At 40.9% G+C, this 15303-nt stretch overlaps 1 protein-coding gene across 3 annotated transcripts in view; it reads right to left on the bottom strand.

The window, feature by feature from the left end:
- Csmd3 (CUB and Sushi multiple domains 3) overlaps positions 1–12825 on the bottom strand; it is a 1262970-nt gene extending 1250145 nt beyond the window's left edge. For all 3 annotated transcript variants that reach the window (XM_029469819.2, XM_021183659.3, XM_029469820.2), the window contains exon 1: positions 12404–12825. In XM_029469819.2, the coding sequence (XP_029325679.1) occupies positions 12404–12581 (178 nt within the window). In that variant the 5' untranslated portion in view covers positions 12582–12825. The remainder of the gene's footprint in view (positions 1–12403) is intronic.
- Positions 12826–15303: the final 2478 nt, after the last annotated feature.

Genomic DNA, 15303 nt, shown 5'->3' with positions numbered 1-15303 from the left:
TTCCGGACGATCTGACCTATTCTAGCCTGTACATACATCCACATGAGTTATATACACACACAGAAAGACAGACAGACACACACACATAAATTAAAATGCTTTTTTTAAAAAAAATTAACAGAAAAATATTCAGGTACTAGCAAAATGTATGCATAAAAGTTTTTCATAAGTAATGGGAACAGACTGGAGAGCTGATGCTGAGAGTGGTTAAAAGCACTTGTTGCCCTTGCAGAGGACCCAAGTTTGGTTCTCAGCAGTCATAAAGCAGCTCTGTTTGGGATCTGGTGCCCTCTTCTGGCGTCTATGAGCATTGCATGAATGTGGTGAACACCATGCATATGAAAACTTCATACACAAAATAATAATATTCATACATAAATATTATTCATAATAAAACATATAATTAATAATAATAATGATAAAAACAAGTAAACACTAGAGAGAAATTAAAGTCGGCTTAGCATTGGCCCATGAGCATTTCCATTACAAATTTTATATAAGAGAGTTCCTTTTCTCATTATCTTAGAACACAAACCTGGAGGTTCAAGGGTTCGCGCGCGCGCGGGGGCGCACACACACGCGCGCGCATACACACACAAACACACACACACACACAACAGTCTGGATGCAAATTTGTTTATACAAAACATTGAAATTGGTTCAGCTGCTTTATTTTAAGCATCAGCCAAAGGAATAAATGAGGAGAAGAAGAAGAAGAAGAAGAAGAAGAAGAAGAAGAAGAAGAAGAAGAAGAAGAAGAAGAAGAAGAAGAAGAAGAAGAAGAAGAAGAAGAAGAAGAAGAAGAAGAAAAGCCTATTCTAGCTCTAAGTTTGTCCATAAATGCTTAAACCTAAAGTTTCCCTTGGATTTAGGCCAGTCACTCCTAATGTGTTTCCAAGAAAGGAGGTAGCTTGATGGGTTTGCTTCCAGGAGGTTCTGTCTTCTTTCTTTCCCCAGGTCTTCGCCCCTTGATTTGTTATCTTGCAAATGCAGCCCCTAGCAACACAGAGCTCAAAGAAAGGGGAAGCTCTAAGTTTCTCTATTGAGAGAGCAGTCAGATACTCCTCCTAAAAGCAGTCACAGAATTTGTCTGTGAGAAAGGTTGATTCAAAACTGAAAGCAAATGCAATATCTATTAATTTCAGATTCAGTAAATATCTAATTACATTTTAAGTAACTAACAAGAGACACATCTTACATTCACTTTTCTGTAATAATGTCTCATAACATAAAAGTACATTGTAAAATTATATTTCTACACTCTTGGCTCAGTTGATAGACATAATCATGTAGGTATTATTTTCATGGGAAAATGATAAAATGAACATTATTTTCCTCAGATTTCTTTTAAATCAGACAACCTCCATAGTGTTAACAAACAAAATAATTAGATCAGCTATCCCTATTTAAAATAATGTTTCAGACACTAGAGTAAAATGAAAGCAGAAAGCACAGCTGACAATTCTGTTTTGTAACATTAATGAGGAAGTATAAAGAGGACGAGAACGGAAAGATGGTTTTCGATAAAAGTGCTTCCCCCATCTACTCACAAACTTCATGAAATTGAAATCACAAATTAATGTGTCATTTAAAAATTCAGTAAAAATCACTGGATGATTATGACATTATCAGTTTTTAAGCTGGAGAGCTTGGCTGATAGCGCAACATCAAATGGAGCATTGCCACGCAGGGGCACAGAAAATGCACTGCAGATAAGATGTAGCCCCACCTTCACGCATGACATTGGGCAGAAGTTGGAAGGCCTAAGCGCATATGGAAATGTTTAATTCTATTTGTGAAAGTTGCTTAAGATTAAAGTGTTCCCATAAAGAGTATAGCGTTGAGTAAGTACATTCTCTGAATTGCTCACGGAAGAGTATTAGTAACTCTCCCGAGTCTGCAGTTTTATGTATTTATTTACCTCTTTACTTTTGTTTTGGTTGTTGAAGCAAAGTCTCTGTACTTATCCCTGGCTATACTGAAGATCACTGTGTAGACCAGGGTGGCCTTGAGGTTATAGAGATTTGTCTGCCTCTGTTTTCCTAGTGCTGGAACTAACAGTGCCTGCTACAATGCCTGGCTCGAGCCTTAAGAATTTAGCAGGAAGGTTCAGATGACATTTCTGAATATATAACTAAAAGAATGGGAAGTTTAGTGCCGAAAGTTCAATTGTTATAGTCATATCTGAAAACACAATTCATGTTTTCACAACAAAATGCCTACTTTGAACAGTTTTGTAAAATTAGATCGTATATTTTTTTTATTAGCTCTTTACTTACATTACAAATGTTATCCCCTTTCCTGGCTTCCTCTCAGAAAACCCCCTATCCCATCCCCCTTCCCTTGCTCACCAACCCACCCACTCTCCCATCCCTGTGCTGGCAATCCCTCTACACTGGGACATAATATATAATGATCATAATGTATAAGTGGGCAGTCTAAGTTCTAAGTTATTCTTCCATGTTGAGACAGTCATTACCTGCATTCTCACAGTCATGGATCTGTGTCCCCTGAAAGGATTCCTTCAAAAGGCCTTTCCTTACAACTGCTCCTGCATATTTAAGGTTAGGCACAGCAGTTTTCATCTCCAAGAAGCTGCTCTGTCACAAACCAGTTAGTTTTAAACTGATATTCAGGAGACCCCCTCTGAATAGAAAGTGCACGAAAATGAACTAAGACCTGGTTTGGAAAGTCTCTTATTCTAAATGCTGTTTCCCCTTTCATGTGACTATACACAGCTAGACTGCATGTTTCTATGTAGGACTGTCCAATTTGTAGAATGAAATAGATTTGGAAATGGACTTGTATTATTAATATTTTTAACACTCTGAAAAAATCAGTAGCTCTTGCAAATAAATCTTAGATAACAGACTAAATGGAATTTAGGAATGGTTTCATTCTTAAAACTATATGGAAATTGGTAGGAGCTTAATGTTAGAAATAACTTTTTTAAAATCTTACGATAAAATTGGTTAATGTTTTTTACTAATAGATTGATATATATATATATATATATATATATATATATATATATATACCACATGATTCATTCATGCTGTTTCTTACATTCAAATTTTACTCAAGATCAATGGGATAGAATCTAAAGATTATCACTTTTAATTGGTTTTTACCTTTGTGCTAGATTTTTCATTTGACAGAGTAATTGAAATCTCAGGCACTATATTTGAAATCCTTTCCTAATTATTGTTTATAGAGTTGCGAAATATCTTCAGTGCCTGTTGTATTGACACAGGCAGTTGACTTAGGCAAGCTAGGTAAAAGAAATAGGCAGCTCAGAAACGGAGTTACCTGCTACTGTAACGTGTGCACAGAGGCTGTGTGTGCACAGAGGCTGTGTGTGCACAGAGGCTGTGTGTGTACAACAGGGTTGTGAGTCCAACCTTTCTTGTGAATTAATTTCTCTAAGCCCCAGTGTTCCCCTTAAAATTGAAGATATTCAAATAGGAATTTAACCACATACATATTTTAGATTTGGAAAATTCTATGAGAGTTTGATCCTTGTTTTGTTTGTTTGTTTGTTTGTTTTTTGCTTAACCATAAGCTAAAAAGACCCTGTCCAGGCTTTGCAAATCTATACCGTAGGTGAAGTGTACCTTATAAACGAAGATAATAATTTGAACCTATGAGATCAGAACTATGACAGATGCTTGTTTGAAGTTCAGGATTGAAAAAGGAAGAACGATTACTTGAGATGAAGATACTACATAAAAGGCACCACACATACGAAGTACAAAAAAATATCCTAAAAATGTGTCCCCAAACATGACAATGTCTGAGCCTCTGTATAAAACAGGTACCCCTGACTTCCTGGAGCTATAGTCTAACTGGAGTGCTATCTGACCATACATGTAATTCAAAGATTAAATGTTCTACTGTATGGCTTTAAAACCCTCCATCATGCGTAGTCTTTTACAATAGCTAATATGGCATAAAGGAAGAGCTTTTTATACTGAAAATTATGAAGTCAGCTTTCATGGAAATTATATCTATATATTACTCACTTTCTGCACATTTCAGCTTCTCAAATTAGCAGAAGTTGTTACTTTCCCAATTTTTTACTCAAGTCTCTAAGAGAGAAAATGAAAATAGTCCACATGCTGCAATTATGAGAATAACCAAATAATATTATTGGGTTCATGAAATTTTTAAGGTAGAGTCATAAACAATATTTTCATTTTATAAGTGAGATGAAACTGTACCTATTAAAATACAGACTAGGAAGGATTTATTGTTCTCATTTAATATGACTTAACCTTAATAAAAATCCAGGAGGCAAATTAAGAATTGATTTTGTAGATTTACGTTTCAAAGAATAAATTGTTTCTAGAATACAAAAACAGATTAGAAATATTTTAAGAATACATAAAAATTAGCCTATAAACTGAATTCATTTATGGACATATAGCTAATAACAGTTAATTTTTTTAAGAAAACTTTATTTAATTAGCACATATGTTGTTTCAATCTTTTATTACATTATTATTTACGTGTATTTTTTAGCAAGCCTGTGCACATGTCATAGCCACAGCAGCAGCATTTGAGTGGAGGCAGAAGGATAAATTCTAGATGTTGCTTCTCTTCTTCTAACATTAAGGTCCCAGAATTTGAACTCAGGTTAACTATCTTAGCATCAGGCATCTTTATCCACTGAGCCGTATACATGATCTTGTATCAGTATTAAGAATATCCCGTGCCATTAATCATCTCCTTTGTCACCACCTAAGCAAGTATTTACCGTTGCTTGTATTTTTAACTACATATATGTAATGATACATAGTTTTGTGTGGTTTCAGTTTATATCCGTTGCTTAAATGTGAAGATTTACGGTTGATTATTTTATTGGGTACCATCTAAGCTAACTGAAATAAAATTGAAAAGCTATAAAAGAATAAACATGGAACATTGTCTCTAATGTCCAGTAAAACAGTCTCATGTCAGGAGCCAATGCCCATTTTAACCTCAGAAAATGCACTGGTACTTTCTATGTGTGCTTGTTTATGACACATGAGAAGTGACTCTCCTGATATTTAAGAGCACCTGTAGTTCTATGAATATTACCATTTGTGTCACAAATAGATAAATTTATATAAGTATGCCAGTCAATTGGTATTCAAATTAATCCACATCAGAATGAAGAGATGAAATTAGTCTAGAAATCTGGCTAACATTATTTTTTCAAATTCTGCTCCTCTCTCGACACATAGACCCAAAGAGAGACTTACAGGATAAAGTATGACCAACAGGAATTGCAGAATATTGCTTTGGAGTGGGGTAGTCAATGATAGTAAGAACTAGTAAGAGGAAATTGTACTTGTTGAGGAAAAGTTAAGGACTAATGATATAACAGATGAAGACCCTTCTTTTTGCACATGCAAAGTTTAATTTCATGGTAGTTCTGCCAAGCTCTTGACTACACACTTGATTCACATAAATCACCTGATTCAGTAAGTCCACTGAAAAATACAGTCTTTTGTAGAAGCATATGAGCAGTGCAGCTGAGGCTTAGAAAATTTGATTTCTTTATATAAAGGTCCTCCATGGCATTATCATTTCAAATTTTTTTGTGTATGTAACTCTAGTACATTGGTTGGTTGGTTTCTTTTCCTAGTTTACTGGAGTTGTTTTCTATAAATTTTAGAAAGCATTAAAAATTAACTACTTAGCATGTTAAAAACACAAATGCCTGTGCCTATCTTCTGTATAACAGGATTCAGCACTGTGCTGGTGAGAACCTGAGACTTTTGTTTGGCAGAAAAGTTTCTAGAAGATACTAGTACCCTTTCCTAGAGAAGCCTTGAAAAATCACTGCAGTAAATGTGCCTATGAGCTGACAGGGTAATGATGCTATAACTAATGCCACCAGCATCCCTCTGACATTCTTCATATCCTTCTGCATGACTATTATGCTAAAGCTATAAGGTTAGACATTTTAGGAGAGATTTTTAATATAGTCATGTGACAAGGCTACCTTCCATAGAAAATATTAACCCTAAAAAATCCTTAGACACACAACAGCCAATAGAATTAGTGATTTGCCAAGCCAGCTTTTAGTTCATTTTCTTTCACTTTCTATTCAAAGGGGGTCTCCTGATAACCAGTTTAAAGCTAACTGGTTTGTGACAGAGCAACTTCTTGGAGATGAAAACTGCTGGGCTTAACCCCAAATATGGAGGAGCAGTTGTAAGGCAAGGCCTTTTGAAGGAATTCTTTCAGGGAACACAGATCCACGACTGTGAGAATGCAGGTAATAACAATCTCAGCATGGAAGTGTAAGTTAGACAGCCCACTCATGCATTGTGAACATTCATTATAGGACCTAGTTTCACCCAACTCTTATCTCATAGGATCAAATTATTATCTGGAGGAATAGAATGTGAAATGCAGGAGAGCTTATCCTAAACATAAGATAGTGAGTTCTGGAAAATATTTAAGGAGTTAGTTTTCCTTAATGATATTCTGTAACCTGTTACTCCAAATGAGAACAAAAGCCTGGTGCAGGAACTAATACAGACAAACCTGTGTGTGCTTGGTAGTGAATGGGTCTGCACACCACAAATCATTTACAGGCTCAACCTCATAGTATAGAGATGAAGCCTATAGCTATGGTCCCTGTTCTGTCACCAGCACGTGCACACTGTGCAAAATGATGATTCTCATTCTATCTCCAAACTATGCTGTGAGTTAAAAGAGAAAGCAAGAGATAAGTGAAAGGATATCTAAAATTTAGTTCTAGTATATATATACAGAGCTCTGAATGGTGTTAGGCACTGCTGGCATCTCACACACTGTTTCTCTCTTCATTTGCAATTTGTTTTCCTTCAAACCCCTGGAAATCTTGAAATTCATGTAAAAAAGAGCATAGTTTCTCAAATAGTCATCTTGCTAAAGGGTCAGGTATCTCAGCAAGAAAACTGCTCAGGTTAAAATTGTCAGACAGCAGCCAGGAACAGAAGTATAAGTCTGCAATTCCAGCACTTGGAAGGTCCAGACAAGAAGGTCAAGAATTCAAGGAAGTAGTTACACAGTGTGTTTGATACCAGATTGGGCTATATGAGACACTGTGTCCCCTGCAAATATAAAAGTTAACCACAAATAAAGTAGTAGAGTTTTTGACACTTGGCAGAGTTTTTGAAAACTCTGAAGGGTAAGTACAAGAAGTCATCTCTTGGGACACAAGAAGTGTATCTGCCAACAAGGAAGGGACATGTTCAACTTAGTCCCAGTCCCCAGGAAAACACACACACACACACACACACACACACACACACACACACACACAGGTATTTTCCTTTGAAATCTTAGCAAATATCTTACTCAGTGCCTTTTGTTTCCTCAACAGCACAAAGGCACTGCTGGCTGCCTCGTCTGCCCTTTGTTTTGTCAGTCACAGAATAACTTTGTGTGTAAACCACGAACCTGCCATTTTCTGTCAGTGTTTTCTGCCTGTACCAGATATGCCTCCTTCAAGCTTCTGCAGCTACACACACCAAACAGAGACGCTAGCTGTTCAAAACAGGCAACCTTGATGGCCCCTGCGACAAAGTCTGAGATCTGAAAGTACTTAATTCATCCAGCGATTCTTCCTGTTTCTCCTTGAGGAATCCCAAGGGAGCTGCTGCGTCCTTTTCAGCTGAAAGATGCCTCTTTATTTTCTCTCCTCACACACACTTCTGCAAGTAGAGCTTGTAGGGGCGCTGCCTCCTGCCTCTCCCCACACAGAACATTCCAGAAACCTCTGGACTGCAAGTGGGCCTTTTTGATTGCTTCCAAGGAGACAGCAATGTAGGAAATTTCAGCTCTGAATTTCAGAAGCCATGCAAACTGTCCCAGGGAATAACATTGGACTGGTGTTTGGAAAGTTTTGGTGCTAAGCCTGCAGGAAGGAGTGGCCTTTAAGTGGAAGAGACCTCTCCTCCTGCCTTGGTGATATAGACAAGATCTCCATTTATTTTCATTATGCAGTGCACAGCAAGGTATAGAGACCTTCTTTCAGCAATCACCTGGCCACATCAAGAGAGCAGGGAAACCACTTGGGGTCTTAGATGACTTTTGCTCTTTTTTTTTCTCCCCATCCCCTTACACTGGAACTCGATTTGAGTCTTTGCTGTGCTTTAATCTCAGAGTTAACATTCCTTGCTGTCTTTTGCTCCAAAAGTAGGAAGGTGGGGATCTCAGAGATCCACTCTCCACTCTGTCTTCCCCAAAGACCTTTCAGATCTCTTAGAGGAAGTGCTTCTTGCAGAAGTCCTAGGGGTGAAGGAAGTACCTGTCTATCTGGAGAAACCTGGCTTTTTCTCCTTGCCTCTGTCCTATCTCAAGACAATTGTGGTATCTGAGCAGGAGATAATCTGGAACATTGGGAAAAATTAACATGATACTAACTCAAAAAGCTATACCGTCCGATGTGTACACAGTCACTCCTACAGGGCCCACTGATGGGTCTTGGGTGCAGTTCATTATCCTCCTCCCTACTAGCAACACACACACACACACACACACACACACACACACACACACAGTCAGGCACCCATTCTCAACCTGGTTGAGTCCATAAAAATTTCAATTCAAGAGTCTTGATTTTAAGAAAAAGGAATAAACATTCACAAAGGAAATGGAAAGGCGTATACCTTCCCCCAACTGTCAAAGACTTCAGAAGCATGCCTTAATCTCATAAACACAAGGATTATTGCCTTCCAGCAGGTGCCTGAATGGTGATAACCTTGGGACAAGAGTAGGAACAGGGAGAGTTTGGTGAATTCTGTGGCTGTTTTTATGATTTTGTGTGCACAGTGTATTCTTGGAGAAACTCTCACAAGATTCTTTGCTTGCCTCCCTCCTCCTGATGTGTCAGATGAAAGTGTTAAGATTGGAAAGTGAGACTGTCCTTCCCTGGGGACATCGACCTGGCTGGGAACTTCAGGAAAGATTATCCAGGCATGGGAGAATTGAGAAAAAGCACAGATCTTGCTCTACCCTGCTGCCTTGACACTGCCTTCCAGCCTGCAAGAAAGAACTGAGGATTCTGTATTGGGTCCTCCCTCCCCCAGAGCTCTATGTCCTCTGTCCTGGTCTTTATGTTCTGGAAGTCCCAGAGCAAGCAAGAAGGCTCATCCTGAAGTCCAAAGTCCAGGAGAAATCCCTGAACAGGCACCTGGAAGGAGAGTGAGACACACAACACCCAGCTCTCCTGCTGCTGCTGATTGGAATCTACACCACACTGACCTCCTGCACCATGGCAACCTCTTTCCCATCATTTCATAAGTGTGAGAAAGCACCCCAGCAGCTTCTCTTTACATGGGCGGGACACTTAAGATTTAGGATTTACAATTTCTTTCTAGGTGAAATCCAGATACCATACAGCTAGAAGATGCATTTCAAATTCTCTCTCTCTCTCTCTCTCTCTCTTGCTCGCTCTCCCTCCCTCCCTCCCTCCCTCCCTCCCTTCTTCCCTCCCTCCCTCCCTCCCTCCCTTCTTCCCTTCCTTCCTCCCTCCTATCACCCCCACCTCCTTCCCTTCCTCCTCTTTTTTTTCTTTTCCAGGCAAGAATGAAGCCTAGGATGCAACTCCACTGCCCTCCACTTTGTCATCAGGCTTGAACCTTTTATTTCAAGCGATTCAGGTGGATATAAAAAGCTCTGGGGAAATTGGTGACTTTCTGAGCCCCACTAGAGAGGCTCAGGCCTACAAAAGATCACTCTATCTTCCACCACGAGGCTTTTCTTCCCCTGAACCTCTGTGTCATCGCTCTTGCACTCTGAAGAGAGACAGCTGAGGGGTATAAACTATAGACAGATGGTAGAATGGTGGTGTATGGAGAGGATCGAAGAGGACACTGTGTGACATGGATTTCCTGACGTTAACGTATGCTAGGATTTTCAGAGTCAAGCTATGATTTTCCACGAGCCCGAGAAACCCAAAAGAAACAATGAGAGAAACAAAAGAGAGATTAGAGACTAGAACACACAATGTGTAAGACAATGCAGCAGTCTCATAAAACAAAACAAAACAAAACAAAACAAAAACAAAAAAACCCTTGAGACCTAGGTGAAATTAAAATTTAAACTGGAGAAATAAGACACTATCAAAATGGGAACCTCCGAGACTTGGAGTGAGCCTGTAAAACAGAATGCATGCAAGTTTGTGAGAATGGGGAATAGCCTTGCATAGTATAAAGTGTCAGGCTTATCACCTAAGTACCAGAAGTATGGTAATTAAAAAACTTTATTACCATTAAAAAGCTTTTGATGAACTGTGTACTATTGATTTTGGACAAGGTAGCATGCAACACCTTCCCAAAGTCCCTAAAGCTTGAAGAAACTCAAAGAAGACCAATTATCTCCCTCCAAAGTGTTAAAAGTTGTGGGTGGAGGAGCGGTGTCTCCTACTGCCAATGCCATTGAATGCAAATGAACATTCCTTTCTTTTCCATCGGCGCATTTTCTTCGTAAAATACGGTAGGTGCTGGCAGCCAGAGCTGAAATTGCAAGCGGCCCAGCTCTGCGTTTCTCTGGCTGACGTGCTCTGCCGCTTTGGCAACTCACTCCTTCTAATGTGCCCCCGAAACGTTTTGGCTCAACAGGTATCTCATGAAAATTCGCACTTAACCCTCGGTCATCTTCTTGAAGGAGACACTTCTACGTTTCTTCCCTCAGCCGGGGCTGCTGCTGGCTGACCGCGACTTCTCCACGCGGAGCCGAGCGCGTGTCTAGCAGGCAGCCCCAGGGCCATCCATTAACCACCCACTCCGAGTGGCAGGAAAACTAAGCCCAGACGTGTCTCTCGTCGCTCACTCGGCTGGCGACGAAAACCCCTTGTAAGCAACCAGAAACGGGGTTTGTGCAGTAGGTAGACTAGTTACATCTACATCGCTTCGGACAGGCGTTTTATTCCCAGAAATACACACACACACACACACACACACACACACACACACACACACACAGCGCTTTAAATAGCAGGTTGGGGTTACAAAGCAGTTGCTGCCACACAGAGACCAGGGATGACTTCTTGGCATTTAGAGATGTCAATTAAAATTCGGAACAGACCACCCATCATTGGTCATCTCTGAGGAAGAGGTAACCTCTCCAATTCCCTCCTCTCCAAACATGAATTATCATATCCACTGAATGCAAATGTGCTGCCTTCTGCGAGGGGACAGCCAGCTGCAAGCTGGACAATAAAGTGTTTCATAGAGACGCGGCCCGATTGCGGTTCAGAGAGGCACTCCTTTACAAAGGAAAAAGCGCCCAGTTTGTGCTGATAGCCTTGGCGCGCCTGGGCCAACACTGCCCCTCCACCCCTCAAGGCACCGAAAAGCAGGATTGGAAACTAGCTTCACTAGGAGCTCCATTCCCCGTGTTTGTTGGAGCTGCTGTGGGGATGGAGAAATGATTGTTCAGAAACGACGGCATGAGTCATAAACACCTCCCGAGTATTCCTTGCAGCAATTAATGGGCATTGGGGTGCAGAAGTTGTGGAATAGCTGTGGCTCTATTTTGTCCCCCAGACTGTTCTTTCTCCAGTGATCCAACTGTCCCTTCCCTTCCCTAGGAATAAATTTTCCATCCCACCCGCCCCCACTCCTTGTCTGTGCATGTGACACTCATTGTACCTGTCTGAACGCAGAGACTTGCCGGGGATTTTCTTTTTGGTCAGCTGCTAATGACTTTCTCCCTACCTTCATTCATCCTCAAAGGTGGATCTTCACACTTTGTGGCATCTCAGCCTCATTTTTATTTTTTTATTAATTAATTTTTTTTTTAAACCAAGCATTAACAGAGTATCCAAAAAAGCTCCCCTACATTTATCCTTGCATAGGAAGCCAAGTAGAAATAATTCAAATTTGTATGCAGACATTCATGTTGGTGTGACCGAGCTCTGGAAGGCTCTGTCTCCTAATGTATTTAAAACCCATGCATTTCTAGCATGTTGGCAACTTTGCTGTCCGAAATGGTTAAAAGGCACTCACGCCAGTGTCTTCAATTAAAAAAAAAAATCTGTGCAAAGCATCAGACCCCACAGATTCCACTAGAAATCAAGATAATCCTCACCACTTAAAAAAAAAAAAAAGTCTTGCAGAGGAATTCTGCGTGGATATCCACTAGTTAGAGGCTATAGGAACCAACTCACGTATTGGTTTGAGCATACTGCAAGAATATTTATTGAGCACAGGCTCAATCACCGCATTGAACGCCAAATCTGGCAAGCAAAATGCATTTCCTATCTGAGGGGAGGAAAAGGAGCTGTGAATCAACTCCTTCATCAGTATTATCCCTATTATTTTATCCGTGCAAATTGCAAACTAAGCTTGCTAGCCTCTCTCAGGCGACAAGTCAAGCCCATCTCCACCACAGAGGAGGGTACCCCGGAAAACAGACCTACCTTTTACACAAGACAGCGTCAATAAAAAGACGAGGTTCCAAAACGTAAATCCACTTTTAATCCCCATTTTCTTCTTCAGGATGAAATCTAGGCGGCCACATTTAGCGCATCTTCGCGTGCCAGGCTCCCGGGGTTTGGATTCCTTTGCTCTGCTTTCTCCTTTGCGGCTCCCTTTCATATTATTCGCGAGCTCTGGATTCTGGCTCCTCAGCCCAGCGCAGTAGAGTTGTTGCTGTTGTTGGTGCGCGGTCACAGCTCGGAGTGAATGGTGTTTCTGGGATACCACAGCAACCTTGACGAGGACTCAACCATCTCTCCAACGGGGGCACAGAGTCTCCGCTACTCCGGATTCTGTCTTTTCTTTTGCGTTTTTCCCCTCCACCAAAATTAACCTTAAATCTTGCTCCTTACAACCTACACCAGAAAGCACTAGTGAGCTTCTAAAAGCCCAGCTCTGCTCTCTGATAAACTCCCCACAATATTTGAAATCTCGGGGCTTGGATTATTTTTCCCCCCGAATAGATCAATTCTGCCTGCAAAAGCAGTTCAAGAAATATTATGTTAGTGAGTTCTCCATTCCAGCCTGAGAATATAGAAGCACACTAAAGGAATATTTTTAAAGTGAAGATCTGCGTCGCTTTAGGAGAAACCGTGAGGATAATGAATTGGGTTCCATCGATGCCCACGTCCCTAGAATGGGACATGTGTTACTACAGTAGTTGCTTATATCCCAGACAGCTTTAGACATCTATTATACTTTGATTTAATCCAGAAGGGAAATCACAGATAATTTATTTGCACGCACAAATTTACATATGAGAATACCTAGGTGTAAAAAAAAAATGACGCGGATTTTATTATTTGGTAAGCATATGTCACCCGTGGCTCAGGCTGGGGTAAGGTTGGGAGGGAAGTCAGAATGCTTCCCTAAATAGTTCTTTTTTTTTTTTTTTTTTTTTTTTATCTTGCCCAACCTCCTTGCAGCCAGTGTGCAACAGCAGTTAAAACAGTTGTGCCTGTCGTTGATATCTAGAGAAAGCTCATTTTCCCTAATTCTGAATTGATCCCAAATATGTAAATGGGAGGTTTCTCTCAAAAGGCAAAATGTATATGTCTATACATTTGGACTTGGCAGTCCCATAAACCAGGCAAGGGTTAAGAGTGTACAAAGAAAGAGTTCTTGCGCCATCTACTGGCCATCTCCAAACCTCCCGCTTCTCCTTCACATCTAAAGGGACCCTGTTGTATCTCGTATTGAAGAGATCTGTCCCTGAGAGGAGTGTTTTTCTTAGGCATACTAATTTTCGAATCTATTTTTTTTTCCCGGACAGATTCTGACCCAAATATTTTGGTGGTAAAGTTCCATAGACCCAGGTTCGTATTGACGATCTGACCCATTCGGGAACTTGGTGCTAGCTCAAGAGTTAGGTAGGGCTGCAGTGCAGACTCTGGAATAGGTAATTGCCAGTGCCTGTCCGTGGCCCTATTTGCATGCCGGGAAGGGTAGTGGGGAGCGTCTTTGTGTATCATTCAAACAAACGGACTGCACTGTCTTGAGTTTTCAGCTCCCCACCCTGTTCACAAACGAAGAACCCTGTCCGGTGCAGTATGCAATCACCCTGTCCAGCCTTTGTCCCTGAGCTCGCCTTGGAGCTGGCGGCTCACTGGACCAAGGCAGTTGCGTCTGGAGGGAGTTCTGCTCTGGAAAGTGGGCACCCAAAAAGCGTCCACAGTCGTCAATAGCAAGTGGGTTCAACCTATTAGAAGGATTCTCAGCTCCTCCCTGGGAATGTGACATTCTGTGTGAGTCTGCCATTGAAAGAGAGAGGGAGAAGAGGATAGAGCAGGAGAGCGCACACTGGGGCTGTCATAAGGAATAAGGCTGCTTCTTTATGAAAAATGATGGAAGGTGTTTTTGTTGTTTGTTTGTTTTCTACGCGTAGGTGTTTTCTCAAATGTTTTTGCAGTGCATGTGTGTGTGTGTGTGTGTGTGTGTGTGTGTGTGTGTGTGAACAGGGCTTTCTCTTCTGAGTAGAGTTCAAAAAAGGCAAAACTGTAGACGCCCAACTGACCTCATTAAATTTCAAAGGATCATTTAGAAGCTGCAGGGCAGAATACCCATTCCTTCCCAACAGTGCCCCTGCTACAGTCTGCATAGGCAGATTTGGAAAGAGAGTAGGGACAAGGTTGGGACTAGACTGCAATTGGGAGGATCAACACAGCAGATGTCATTAGCCTGCTCTGCCACCTTGGCAATGGCGGTGGCATTGATTTCAGTCAAGATGTCAGGGTGCTTTGCTGTGAGTGTTGCATCAGCTGGGCTGAACGATGAGGTAGATGCACACTTAATGAGAACATAGCCCAAGATTTCTTACCAAGCTGCAGAGGTCAGTCATCCCAGCTGGGTTTCCTTTAGGGTATCTCATCTCTTTGAACTCATATGACTATCCCTCTTAAACTAAAAGAAGGTGGTTTCTCAGACATTTGGGGGATTTTCATTGTAATTATTCTTTACAAAATAAAATTTGACTCAAGCATCAAAAGGGGTGCCAAGACACCGATTTCTATTGCCCATTATCTGGTTAGATCATAATACATCGAATAACAGTATAGTTTCCTGTTCCTACAGCTTACCATAAATCACAAGCCACTTTTCACTCACAGCCTCCAGCTTCTGAGACAGGATAGAAAAAAACCTCACATTTGACAGTCAGTAAAAGTTAAGGCTTGATGAAATGAAGAGGATTATCCGAGGTGATCATCAGGAACCCTGGCTTGCAGTCTGGTATACTTTTAGGCCTGGACCACACTTAACCTTTTATGAGCAGGCTCTCTTCAAAGGAGTGTTTCTGAAAGTATTCTGGAAACACAACCATCAGACAGTGTCCTGGATGAGAAGT

This window comes from Mus caroli, unplaced genomic scaffold, assembly GCF_978045245.1.
Source record: "Mus caroli unplaced genomic scaffold, Mus_caroli_1 scaffold_16, whole genome shotgun sequence".
NCBI classification, from domain to species: Eukaryota; Metazoa; Chordata; class Mammalia; order Rodentia; family Muridae; genus Mus; species Mus caroli.
Note: the sequence above shows the minus strand (reverse complement) of the source record. Positions and strands in the feature narration are given on the sequence as shown.